The sequence below is a fragment of the Nannobrachium achirus genome (genome assembly GCF_963921795.1).
Source record: "Nannobrachium achirus genome assembly, chromosome: 2".
NCBI lineage: Eukaryota > Metazoa > Chordata > Actinopteri > Myctophiformes > Myctophidae > Nannobrachium > Nannobrachium achirus.
In genome coordinates, this window is record NC_137811.1 from 31574478 (window position 1) to 31588846 (window position 14369).

General features: G+C 46.5%; 1 protein-coding gene across 1 annotated transcript in view; it reads right to left on the reverse strand.

The window, feature by feature from the left end:
• The window catches only part of LOC308304060 (forkhead box protein O6-like), a gene marked incomplete at both ends in the record, with an annotated part of 82210 nt that extends 68730 nt beyond the window's left edge, over nt 1-13480 (reverse strand). Inside the window, one exon of the mRNA XM_080748619.1 lies at nt 12965-13480. Within this exon, the coding sequence (XP_080604745.1) occupies nt 12965-13480 (516 nt within the window). The remainder of the gene's footprint in view (nt 1-12964) is intronic.
• Between the last annotated feature and the right edge of the window lie 889 nt (nt 13481-14369).

Consider the following 14369-nt stretch of genomic DNA (forward strand, 5'->3'; position numbering starts at 1 on the left):
ACGCTAATGCGGGGAGGCGAGGCTAGCCCGGGGCGGTCCTCTCACTGTGGCATAGGGTGAGCAATGGAAGACAAAGCAGAACACAGTGGAGCGGAGCCACTGTCCCTGTGGTAGGAGAGGGAGGGAGAGGGGGGAGAGAGAGAGAGAGAGAGAGAGAGAGAGAGAGAGAGAGAGCGTGAGAGCAAGGGTGCAATAGTTCAATTATAAAGCAATATCGATAAATAATTTACCAAAATTATCTATTCATATTTTGGGCATGTCACTATAGGCATTGTTTTTTTTTTGTTTTTTGGAGCTGTGTGAAGCACAGGCTCCCTATACGTGGCCGTGTGGGTCTGTCTGTGTGTCTGTCTGTCTGTCTGTCTGTGTGTGTGTCTGTATGTAGCCTGAACTTCCTAAACTTCGGCACGCCACTAGTCCCACAGTTTTGCCACCACACACTCGCGCCATATGTCAAATCGAACGGCTTACTCGGGAATCGTGGGCTATTACTTTTCTAAGAGAAAGGTTCTATAGTTTAATTGATATTAATTTATTAGTGAATTAATTTTCCCCATTGACTTATAATGGGAATCGCAAAAACTCACATTCAATTATTTGTCTCTCGCAAACCATAGGGGCTAGAGTTTCAAGACTTGGAGAGGAGGTTCATAATGATTTCAAGGATTAAATAAAAAATAATTGTGTCATTTGGCCGCATGGTGGCGCCATAACACCCCACTTTACGTTTTGGCCTGTAACTCTTGAACCGTAGGTCGGAAAATTAAAAATATTTTTTCCCTGGATTCCTTGGGTCATGACGCATCTCCCCATATAGGCCACGCCCATTTGCGCCATGATAGATTTTCCGCCATCTTGAATTTTCTCCAAAACACACTTTTTGCTCCTTTTCCTACATATTTTCTTCAAATGTCACAAAAATCGGTACCCACATGATCCACACACACACACACACACACACACACACACACACACACACACACACACACACACACACACACACACACACACACACACACACACACACACACACACACACACACACACACACACACACACACACACACACACACACACACAGCTCCACTTCACACGGGTGTGATTTTTTTTACATGTTTTGCACGACACCATTGTGCGATAAAGTATTAAATAGCGCTTAGGTGGCTGATCGATTCTTTGATCTATAAGCATTTTGAATATTTAAAAAAAACACGCTTCTGGATTATTCGATTCGTTGAAAAACGAATCGATGGAATGATCGCAGAGGAAGTAATCGATCGTCGCAGCCCTAAACGAGAGGAAATGACAGAAAAGAGGGTAGAGAAGGAAAGACAGAAAAAGAGATGGGGAGAGAGATGGGGAGAGGGAGAGAGAGATGGGGAGAGAGAGACAGTGAGAGGAGGATGAGAGGAGGATGAGAGGAGAGAGGGAGAGAGAGAGAGGGAGAGAGAGGCGACCCAGCATGACTACTGCCTGCCTGAGTGGAGCAGGCTGCCTGCAATTAACCCCCTATGACCAGAAAAATACCTCAAAATGTCTTCTAAATCCTGAAGGTTTTCTGAAAAACGTATGTTTCTTTCTTTACATTGGGTGCTCAAAGTTTTTTAACGTCAAGGACCCCCTAGAATTATATGTATTTCGACCGTGAAACCCATCTCAAAATATTTTGTTCCAGGGACCCCCCAGAAGCAAAATATGAAGAAAAAGAAGTTCGCTTTAAAAGGATATTTAATCAAAGATTTGCACAAACGTTCACGATTTTTACAAAAATAGCAGATCTACAAGCTCGCAGCGCGGCACTCGGTGCCGCGCTGTGAGCTTGTATATCTGCTATTTTTGAATAGCCAAAGTGTATATATAAAAAGTAAACGGTTAAAACGCGACACAGAGACGGCGTTCCCGGGTTTAGCGGGTTAAGGTGGAATCAGGGAGAAATCTGCGCTGCCTTGATAATGAGCCTCGTCTGAATTATTAACGAGAGCTGTTCCCCCGGGACCCCAGCTCCCGCTGAGCCCATCAGCCCCCCCCCCCCCCCTCTCCACTCCGCTCCCCCACACACATGCACGGACACACGCACGCACGCATACGCGCATATACATAATATGCACCCACAAATACCCACCCAACCCACCCCACGCAGTCGCACACACCCACCCACACCCACCCACCCACACACAATGGTTGTCACACACACACAAACACACACCCACACCCACACCCACACACACACACACACACACACACACACACACAGGGCAGATACTGTTGTACTTATGTCTCCATTGACAGATACATAGAGCATGGGTGACACACACAGAATTCATATACTGTGCCTTTCTGTGTGGAGTTTGCATGTTCTCCCCGTGTCTCCTAGGGTTGATACCCTCACAAAAGCATGCAGTAATCCTGGTCTCAATAATGCCTCCCCCTGGCCAGCCGGGGCGCTTGATGGAGGGGAAAGGAACTGGTTGGAATAACGTGTTCCTTCCACGCGCTACGTCCATCCCGGGGAAATCCCCCCTGTCAGGTGAAAAGAAACAACTTGGACTACTCATGCATTGAAGGAAGCATGAGGTCAGTCCGTTGTCTCCCCAGGCGCGGCAGAGGGAGAGCAGAGCCCAGGATTACATAGGCAATTGGCACTGGGTGAAAATGGGTTGCAAAATCGCGGGATAAAAAAATTAGAAAAAAAAAAGAATTCATATACTGTACTTATGTGTGCATGACACACACACATGCACGCACTCACGCACACACACACGCACGCACACTATTACAAAGAAGGACGCAGACAATGACGTGTGTGCACTGTATGCACAGAGAGGTGGACCATTTTAACCCTCTGAAAGCTCACTTATTTAATTTAGACTGCACCTACTGCAAGTGAATCCGGCAGCAAACCTTTTACACACAAGTGGACGTTTGACTGTGCCTACGGAACAGCACTTCATCCGCTGTCATAATAGAGCAGACTCCGACAGGCCTTTCATACATATCAAAATAGACTTCTTTAGCGGAGTGCTTGAATGAATTCGTCACCAATGTCAAATATCTTGCTCTTAAAGAGACGGCTCTTAAAGTGTGAAGCGCCTCCACGCGACCCATTACTGTATGTGTAACACCACCGGGCTGTTGCTTAAACCAGTGGTTCTCACACGTTTTCATGTCGAGGACCCCCAAATTGACAGTTATTAGCCCGCGGACCCCCATTTGAAAAGATATGCCAGGGACCTACCTAATAGAAGATTATTTTTACAGCTCTAGCAGTGATTCTCAACCATTTTTTGACATGCATTAGGCCCCATTTAATGGCATTTCTATCTCTGGGACCCCAATTTATATGGTAAAATCAGTGTTAATTTAACTCTGACAGTGTACAAATGGAGCCAAATGGACCGTTAGGGTCCATTTGGCTCCATTTGTACACTCTCTGAGTTACATACCCATAAGGATCCATTTTGGTTCCTAACTATCATTTAGCTGGGGACCCCTTGGAACTCTCTCAAGGACCGCTGGGGGTCCCCGGACCCCACTTTGAGAACCAGTGGCTTAAAACACAATGAAACTTTAACCCATTAAGACCTGAGGCTGATTCTAAAAAAGATCTTCTAAATCCTGAATCCAGCTTATGTTGCTTCATCATATCAGTGAGTCTCCTTAGTTCTCATGCCAAGGACCCACACAATTATATGGATTTGACCACCGACAAAATCTCAAACTATTTGGTTCAGGGAACCCCCAGCAGCAAAGATTTGAGTTAAAATGTTTGCTTTAGAAATATATTTAAGACACATTTTGAATATTTGAGCTTGTAAATCTGCAATTTCTGAATAGCCAACATATAAAATAATGGTAAAAGTGGATAAAATATAAGATCTAAAATGACACAGATGCTTTCATTGCAACTCAAAAGGCCTTAGAACACAGAGAGAGAAAAAACAACCTGTCATGGCTCACTGGAGTGGATTTTTCAGATAAAACATTTTAATACACTTTTGAAGGACCATGATGAAGACTTTTATGTTTTGTAAAGACAGCATGTCACCAGACCTTTAAAACACAATGAAACTTTGGTAGAGATTTGGGTGGGTTGTAGTATGGTTACCTTTGCCATGGTGTAACTCCAAATATTGGGGAGATATTGCTCCAGTCTGTAGATTGAAAATTGATAAGATAGTCCAATTAATATTTGATTATGTTGTAACATCGTAATAATTACAACCCAGGCAGACATCCACCTGAGTTTAATTTTGTGAAGAGGGGAAATGTGTAAATCAGTTCCCATTTTTTTTTATTTTAACGATCAATCAATTATGCTCCGGCTTGAATCAATGGAACCAACGTTTTTCTTTTTTATTCCAGTAAGACTCCCTAGTGGGCCCCGGACCACAGGTTGGGAACCACTGTAAATCTAAATGGGTCCAAAATGTATTTCCTGTCGCAGGGTTTGTGTGAATATCGGCAAGTTGACAAGAAATAAAACGTGGACCCAAGCTGTTCCCTAGCAACGCAATTCCACTGACAAGGTCTATTATGAAGACGTTAAAAAGCATCGTCCTTCTGAGACGTCTACCATTTATCGGTCCACTGGTCATTTGTTACACATTACCCCGTCTCTCACACACAATACAATGCACCCAATGAAAATTTTCCCTGGCGGAGATGAAAGCTATTATTTCGAGGAGGTTTGTACGTTTGTGGAATAATCACAGTTAACTCAGCAGCATAACCTCCCCATTCACTCCCAAGGAGCATTCATTTATTTCTACTTGCAATCCAATCCTATTTAAGCCGTTTAGTCCGGAAAGGCATCCGTGTCATTTTAGATTTCAACCACCCTAACCATTATTTTATACTTAAGCTATTAAAAAATAGCAGATATATAAGCTCACAGCACGTCACTTGGTGCCGTGCTACGAACTTGTAGATCTGCTACTGTTGAAAAATCTTGAAGATTTGTGCAAATCTTTGAAAATATGTTTAAAACCAGTAAGACGCCTAAGGGTGAAAAGCGACCTCGCCCTACGGTCGCAAAAACATTTTTAACTCAAAGCTTTACTTCTGGGGGGGGGTCCCTGGAACAAAATATTTAAGATTCTTTTTTGGAGGGCTTTGGCATGAAAAGGTTTGAGAACCACTGCCATCGAAACGGTTTCCGATTTAGAAGACAATTGTAGAATCGGGTCCACGGGTCCAAATGGGTTAACAAAACTTCAAAACAAGGCCTTGTTGTGAATGAGGTAAGTAGTGAAATCCAAAAGCCTAGCTATTAGACGGAAGAAAGTACTTTAAGTCACGGGGGTTGAACCACATCCTTAGTTTTTATTGGTGTTGATATGGCATCACTGGAGGCCAGCTGAGAGAGAGAGAGGGGGGACTCTGGGAATCCAAATGGCGCTGCTTTATTGGAATGAGGGCATTGTGCGTGTATGTCAGTAACTCACTGCGTTCAACAAGCGCTCCCTAAGATAGACTCCTACAAAGGAAGACCCCTCTCTGTCCCCCCCTCTCTTCTTTAACCCTCCCATGTGTTTGGTAAATGGTTTCCTGGGAAATAAACAAAGATGTGTTCAGAGGATCTGGCAGTAGTGTACAATGCTGGAACCCAACGCCTCCCCCCGTCCTCCCCGTCCTCCCCGTTGCATTCTCCCCCCGACACAAAACTCATAAAGCCCCTAGGGGAAAAACCCAACAAGTTTAGTCCTCACAGCTGTTAAAAAAAAGGGTGTTGCCAAAAATCCATGGACACATCCTAAACGATGCCCCGCCTCCCCGGAGAGCCAATCCTGCAGGAAAGTCAGGTTGCAAAATCAAATCGGACGAAAAAAAGAAGAAAAAAAAAGAGCACAATAGACAGTAACTTTTTGCCCAAAGTAGTGCCCCCTCCTCTCCCAAAAATGGCTCACCCCACCCGAGTACAGAGTGTTCCTCCATGGGTGGTTTGCGGAGGCATGGTGGAGTGTGTGCGCACGCAAGTTTGTGTGTGTGTGTATATGTGTCTGTCTGTGTGTGTGTCTGTCTGACTCGAGTGAGTGAGCCAGAGGGAATAGTGGAAACTGTCACCCTAATTTTAGTGACAGTGCAATGCTAAAAGAATGAGAATTTCACTCTGCTGTTTTTTTCCCCTTTGCTTTTCTTTTCTTGTCTCCTTTTTTAGGAAAAACAGCAGAAGACTACCACTCAATATTCTGAGAAATGCCTCCAAACGGCAGAAAAAAGCCAGAGTCATGGGGTAATTGGCCTTGGTAAGAGACAACGCTTCAACTGGCTCAACTGTGGTTAATCTGAAACGTTACATTCAAATCGGTTCAATCCCGGTCGGATTGGTTGACTTGACGTTCTCATTGACTTGGGTTTGGCTCCTGAGAGACCTACAGTATAGCGGTGGAGAGGAGCAGGGGCGTCAAAACAAAATCTGGGCCCTGGGTACAAGGATTCACTGCGGGCCCCCCATGAATGTTAACTATTGAAAAATAGCAGATATACAAGCTCACAGCGCGGCACCGAGTGCCGCGCTGCGAGCTTGTAGATCTGCTATTTTTGGAAAAACGTGAAAATGTGCGCAAGAAACCTATGTTTCTATGTCAGTGGAGCTCAAACTTTTTCATGTCAAGGACCCCCAAAATGATATGTATTTGGCCACGGACCCCCATCTCAAAATATTCAGTTCCAGGGACCCCCCCAGAAGCTAAATTTGAGTCACAAATGTTCGCTTAAAAATACATATATTCAAAGATTTGCACAGATTAGCTAAAGTATAAAATAAATAAGGCCCCTCCACCTTGGGCCCTAGTAACTCAGTCCCACTCCCCCCCCCCCCCCCCCCTTGTGACGCCCCTGGAGAGGAGACAAGCTGGTGGGGGGAGGGGGGTGGGGTTGATGTTGGGGGGGGGGGGGGATCCTGCATTGTTATCCTATTATCTTCCAGATAATGTGAGATATGAGATCTCTTTGGGAGATAAGGAGAGGCGTGCTGCTTAAGGCAAGTCTAGATCACTGGCAGGAGCCTCTGCTCAAGCTCAAAATCCTGCCGCCACGGCTCCCTCGAGAAAGGCTCTTCACCTCAATTGGCCCTCGCGCCAAGAAACCACGAGACAGAAAGAATGCATAGAATGCAACGCGAACGTATGGGGCTGACAGGCAGCGAGGAGGAGAGGAGAGGAGATGGGGCTGAGAGGAGAACAGAGTGAGAAAATAGATGAGAGATGGTGCGGTTGTCTGCGAGATGGGAGTGATAAGAGTCAGGCTGAAGTCATATCAAAGCCCGAAATTATATTGTTTTTCACATTACCGTCTCCTGATCGCTGTCTGCCCATATTTGAATGCGCGCCCATGCTTTGGGGTAATTTGCATGTACATTAATCATTTTCCTGAGAAATGAACTGCCATGGCTGCCTGAAGGCTGCCGTGGGAGAGGCGGCGACAAACAGCCTTTCTTGGCACCGGAAACCCGGCTCAACCTGAATATACAGTACACCGCCTGAACCTAACCGGGCTCTGCAGCCAAGCGGCGATGTACAGGCTGATTTATACTTGGCCATGCGCCGTGGGGTGCACCGTAAATAGCAGATCTACAGGTTCACAACGTTTTGCGTCGTGCCACATTGTGAGCTTGTGGATTTGCTATTTTCGGTGCGTGATACGGCGCACAACCAAGTATAAAAAACCAAGGCGTTAGGTGCTCATAATCAGCTGCCATAAATCTGTTTGGCGCCCATCATATGCTTTCATTTTGGGAATATCTGTGCGTGTGTGTGTGTGTGTGTGTGTGTGTGTGTGTGTGTGTGTGTGTGTGTGTGTGTGTGTGTGTGTGTGTGTGCGTGCGTGCGTGTGTCTGTGCGTCTGTCTCTATCTCTCAAATTACTTGGCTTCCTCGAGCCAAGAGTGAGGATAAAATATGAATCAGCTGAAGTCTAGGATAGTTTCCAGCTCCCTAGATCCACAGTTCCACACCCACCCACTGTCAGGCAACACACACACGCGCGCGCCAAGGGCGCACATACACATGCATGTGTGCGGTGCACATGTGCGCACACACCCAAAATGCACAAACAGATGCCAGCAGCACACACGCATACACACACACATATAAATTCTACACACGCACAAGCACGTATAGGCAGACACACAAGCGCATTCCTACACGCGCTTAAAGTTTCAAGTCTCTCTCCCGCTCGGTGCTAAGCTTCTGTCAAACACTCTCTCCGCCATGCATTTGACATCCGTATCCCTCGTATTTGCCAAGTGTCTCTCTCCTCTGCAGCTGCTGGAGCCTGTGCATACTGACAGCATTATGAGACTCTGTCTGTCTCTTTACCTATAAATCAATTAGATGAAGTGATAGGATCCAGCCCCGGCTATAAAGTCTACTGACTGTGGAGACAGGGGTTATGTTCCTTTGCAGAAGATAAGACTATAAACCTAGACCTAGCGCGGAAACATATCCTGTCTCCTTCTACTCCCTTTCCCACTTTATTCACACACACCTCCTTCCAAACTGTCTCCCTCTGGTCTTTTAGCGTCAATCTTGGTCATATAGCTCTCTCTAACTCCTTTTCCAACCCTTCGTATCGCTCTGATTTGGCTCTCTCTCGAGTTCTGTCAACAAGAAGAACCCGCCTGACCCCATGGCCTGCTGGCCCCGTGCAGAGCACAACCTAAAGACACATTATAAATAACGGCCCCGTCACTTTGGATTAGATCATCTGACCGACTCACTGGCACTGGTGTGGACCTGCCTGCCACACAATCCCCTGGCGTCTGCCCGCCCCGAGCCCTGACAGAGGCACTGCACAGAGACACACAGATATACTCGCACTGTGTGAAATGCACACAGACGCACGCTGGAACACCACAGTATACCTGACATCAGAAACACACACACATGGCCACCAGATCGCTTTCACACTTTCAGGGGTCCGTTAACGCGTTACAGATACATTTGTCATGTTCTTACACATGCACACACACACACACACACGCACGCACATGCATGCACGCGTACACGCACACACACACACACTCACAAAACCAGATCCATCCTATTGATTAATCTCAGGCATTTTTCATGTACGCAAGCCACAACCATCCATGTTGACAGTCACATAATGCAACAACCCCTGACCCATAACAAAGGCGTTCCCCGAGCGTCCTTGAAGTAAATGAAGTTGCTAGCGCCTACAGGCCATTCCCCATGCCGAGGCCCCTTAAAACCCCACCATTAGAAGCATTATGGAGTCAAGAGCTAGCCTGCGCACCATTCTCTGCAGTGACATGCTGTCAGACCAATCACTGGGCCCAAACACACACGCCTATAGAAGTAGACAGCCCCTCCCCCTGCGCTAGCCCCCACAAAGATGAGTGCGTGCACATGCACGCACACACATACAAATACACACACATACACAGTACACACATGCACAAACACACCACACAACCACTACCCACCCTGTCGCTTTGTTGCAATTGACATGTGCTGCTCCCACGCATGCATGCAGGCCTACATGTACACTCTATATTTCTTTCTTTCTCTCTCTCTCTCTCTCTCTCTCTCCTCTCTCTCTCTCTCTCTCTCTCTCTCTCTCTCTCTCTCAGAAATATGCAGGTGCCTGCACTTGTGCACGCTGGTACGCTCAAATATAATTGCCTATACATCACACAAACAGGCAAAGCTACCAAATTAATCGCCAACTTAAATCCAAGATCCTAGTACACATTTATGGTGAAGTGCTGCAGGTTTTCAGCACACTGGGAAATGAACCCCGCGAGAAGTAATCTGTGCTTTTAAGCAGTAAAATCCTCAGTGTTCATTTAACTCCTGTACTAAACGGAACCCTGGGTTTTACAGTGCACTAACTAGCACCCCCGGACAGACACGCCGTGTCAGAGGGTTCACTGACACGAGACCCCACGCAGACTCCCGCTGGTGCAGAGGCGATTAATAAGCTATGGCCCAGAATACCGTGGTCTTTCCCAGAAGCCCAGAGTCCAGCAGGTATTTACAGGAGTTTATCGGTACCATCGAGGGGTACTCGCTGACTGCCCAGCACACTGCCGCCTCAAGCCAAATTCAAATCCCTGCCAAAAGGAGGGATGGTGGTTTTTAATGTGTTACACCCTATCTGCTTTTAGGGGCAGAGTTACTATCCTTAGAAGAGTTGTGTACACACAGTACACACACGTACAGTAGTACAGGCCAAGCTTTGACGACGCCATCTCTGGCTGCTGGTCCTTTTGCCTTTAGACATCCATTTGTCTGTCGGTGATGTGTGTGTCCAACCATCCATCTCCATCTTCTCCCCACATAGACCACCACATCATACCATCGCATTTCATTTCATTTCATCATCGTGAATGTTTGTGTCTTTTTTATGTTTGTTTGCTTTTTCCCCCTTCCCTCCCTCGATGGGGTTAAAGGAATTAATAAATAAAAGCAGACTTGTTTCATATCCATTGCTTTGCCGGTGCGTATTTATATCGATTGAGATGAAAATCTAGAGGGGTGACGCAAGCCCATCTTTTCCGAACCACAAAAAAAGAAAGAAAAAAAAAAGAAAAGCGTCATCGCCAAATATAATTCCATTATATAATTGTAAAATGACGTATATTGTGTTCTGTGAGTATATGTGGGATCACGGGTGGCTGGCATGCCTGTAAGAACTCAGGGTGTGAACTTGTGGTTAGAGATCAGGCCAGCTGGAAGAACAGAAGTGACCTCGTCCTGCTTGGTCTAAATGCTGACTATGGTGCCCCAGGCTCACCATACAGTAGGCTACATACACTGCTTCTATTGATTTCTCTTCAAAACAGACAATATTCAAAACCGGTCTGGGATGTTTCATCTATTGCCTACTTACTTTCATGAAAGCATTTGCAAGTTAAATGGTATTATTATCGAGTACAACAAGGGCCATGTCATAATATGCAAAGCAAAAGATACTTGATATTTTTGTACGCCGCTCGAAAATGTTAGTGGAAAGGCCTCGTGAGCCCTTTAGAACAGCATGTTGAGTCTTTATTTAACTATTCAGATTTTTGCTAATTTGGAGTGGAGTCAGCTGAGTTTACTGTCTGTGTGTATGAGTGACATGGGGAGGGTGCACGGCACGCATGCGTATGTGCGCGTGTGCACGCACACACACAAACCCACAACACCTATGGCAGGTCGCTGTCTGAACACACATACACTTGCTGTATAGGCACTTCCTGATTGGAAGTGTCAACATGGCTTAACATGTGACTTCTAAGTGTATGTTTACATTACTACTCTGTCTCTGACTGAAACCAGGTCAGCCCGGTTAGTGCCTGCTTTAAACGACTTACCTAATCCCCTGTCATTACCTGGAACGGGCCCCACGTCTCGCCTGTGGCCTGAAATAGCCTGGACCTCAGGCTTCCACTGTCAAACCGCTAATTTGGAGTTTCATAAATGCAGACTGGGACACTGGCGCTAAAGATAAAGTGGGCCCACGGCTGAGTGGCTAAGGTGGAGGTGCTATAGTGCGAGTAAGGGGGATAATGAAGTTAAGTCTACCTGTAGACACACCTCAGCACGAGGCGGCTGAAGTGGGACTGGCTCACAGACGCAGTCAGGCGCTTTTGATTAAGACGGGGGGCGGGAGGGGGATTGTTCAACTAACTCCAGTCGTGACAGGTTCTGCCTTATGCAACAGGCAATGCAACAACAACAACAACAACAGGTGCATATTTGGTGAGATTCACAGGTTTCTCAGTGTAAGATGTAAATATAAAATGTATATCGTCACTGTTGGGCAGAAACCTCATATCTCCAAGTTTCAAAGTTGTACTTTTTTTTCGCAAAGTAAAGCCCTGCTTCATCATACAAGGCAGTCTCACAAAAGTGAAAAGATCGGCTGTTTTCACTAGTTTAAATCATTTAAAAAATGATAAATACAAAACAAACGGTTTTGGACATACAAGGTTTCTACCCGACAACGACGATATGTGAAAGCTCTCAGGCTACACCTTCACTCCTTCTGTCATTGAGGACACATACCATGAACCATGATGTTTTTGACTATGCACAACACCGGCTTTCTGGTGACAGTGAGATGAATGGATGCTTTCCAGACAGTTGCCATAGAAGCGACAGACCTGTCAGGTGTAAAGCCTGACACGCGAAGGTTGATTCCCTCTGACAATCAGACGTTCATCTCAGACTGCTGCAGAGATCAAGGCGAGCGGGCGCTGCAGCCTGGCTGATTTTTTTGTGCTGCCCGGAGATAGTCGGTAATGAGAAATAATTAGACAAGGGGAGGAGAGGAGAGGCTGATAACCCCGGGCAGATGTCCAGGAGGTTACTCTACAGGCCTCGCTTCCATCAGTGATGGTAGTGGAGTGTGGAGGAGAACCCCCTTCTGAATATGCTACAATTATGTGGAGAGATGACCTGCAAATTGACTTACATCATGCTCTGGAGACTAGAGATGTCAGAATATACTGTCTGTGGCTATTCGCATAAAAAAATGCTCATATACTGTCATATACTGTATAGACAAAAGGTACAATGAACAAAAGAGGGAAAGAAAACATCTTGTTTGCTTGTATTTCCATGGACATTGTGTTTCTCCAAGTAGGTGTTTGGCCGTCATATAGCAGCAGAGCTTGCAGCTGGGACAAGTAAAGCCATGTCACATGCAGCATGTGTGCTGATACCCTTTCTGCCACCAATGATCCATTAGAATGACTGACGCCGGTAATGAACTAAGACAAGATAACGCATGGCACCGTTCATGCGTAACCGCCGCATGCAGAATCCCACAGTGACACATGTTACAATGTGAGGGCTGAGGGAAATGTAATGGGCCCACTGAATATGAATGATACATGGTATTATCACTGGACACGCTGTGTGTGTGATTAATATGTCAAACTCCCCTTTTATACTGACTGACTCGGATGTGTGATTTTCTTTCTTTTTTTTACGCCTCGCCGTTTGCCTTACCTTCCATCCAGCCGAGCTATTACTGTCGCCCTTATCCTTGAAATAGGGCACGTAGCGGACCATCCAGTCGTATATCTGTGACAGCGTGAGTCGCTTCTCGGTGGTGCTCTCTATGGCTCGGGTGATGAGGTCGGCGTACGACTGGTTCCCCCACGCGTTCCGCCGCGAGGACTTGGCTTTGCGCAGCTGCCCGGTGACATCGAGCGCCGCGCCGGCCGCCAGGCATGGGTGCGTCGCGCCCGTGGGAGCCGGGGCGCCGGCCGGGTGCTTGATCAGCTCCCCCGGCGTTCCGCCCACTCGTCCCGCTCTGCAGCCGGCGGGGATGTCCTCCGGTTCCACCTTGATGCTGGCCAGTGGAAGACCCCCACTGACCTCGTGATGATGTCCTCCGCCGCCGGGGAAATCCTCCGGACAGGGCATCGGCCAGGTGCACGAGCGAGGCCGGCTTTGCGGCTCGAAATCCGAATCGATATCAACCTGATGAGCCTCTAATTCGTCGTCCTCCATCATCAACATTTGGGCTTTTCGGTTCGTGATTGGAACAAATCAATTGAAGAAAAACGCGAACAATATCTCCACGATTATCCCGTTATTGTGTTTCAATATCAAATCCGTCTCGTGACAGGGATATTAAAGCCTACCGTCTGATTCAATAAGTAACAATTCAATGTAGGAGCCGGTGGCGGAGACGGAGCATGACTGAAGCAAGCAACAAACAAAAAAAATATATCACTGTCTTGCGTGTAAAGATTTTAGCAGTAATAAAATTAATAGCAGCCTTTCGTCCATTTTACCTGGAGTAAAATGTGCGATAATCGCCCAGTCGCGTATTATTTGACAGTCTACATCACCTAAAAAAACCAGACAATCCCAGATGCATGCCAGCAGCGCCAGTCTAGAGGCTGCTCAGTCCGTCTATACAGCAACAGATGATCATTCAGATAAGGAGCATATTTGCTCTGCTGCCGTCGATAAATTCCGCCAGAAGACACGGCGCAGACCGGGGGATTCACCGGGGCTGTGCAGAGGGCATCCAACGAGGCGATAATGCGTGATTACCGTGAATTATTCAATCTTCCCTATAATAGTCTGTGCGGATTAAAGCTGTGATGGCAACATGCGACCCAACAGTCTGCGCGTCTGATGAAGATGCATGTGACGAATTGCAAATCGATTCAATTCCAGTCAGCGATGGAAAAACACAGTCCAGTAAGCAATCTCTATAATAGTCCACTTTTCACGTTGATAAAAAAAAGAGAGACTTCTATCTACTATATCCTCCACTACTCCTCCCTCGCGCACTCATATGTAGTGTGTCTTTCTCTCTTTCTCACAGCGCACACATGTTCTCATTTGCTTACAACTCGTTTCGTCGATGTGAACCGATGATGACGCGCTGGCGCTG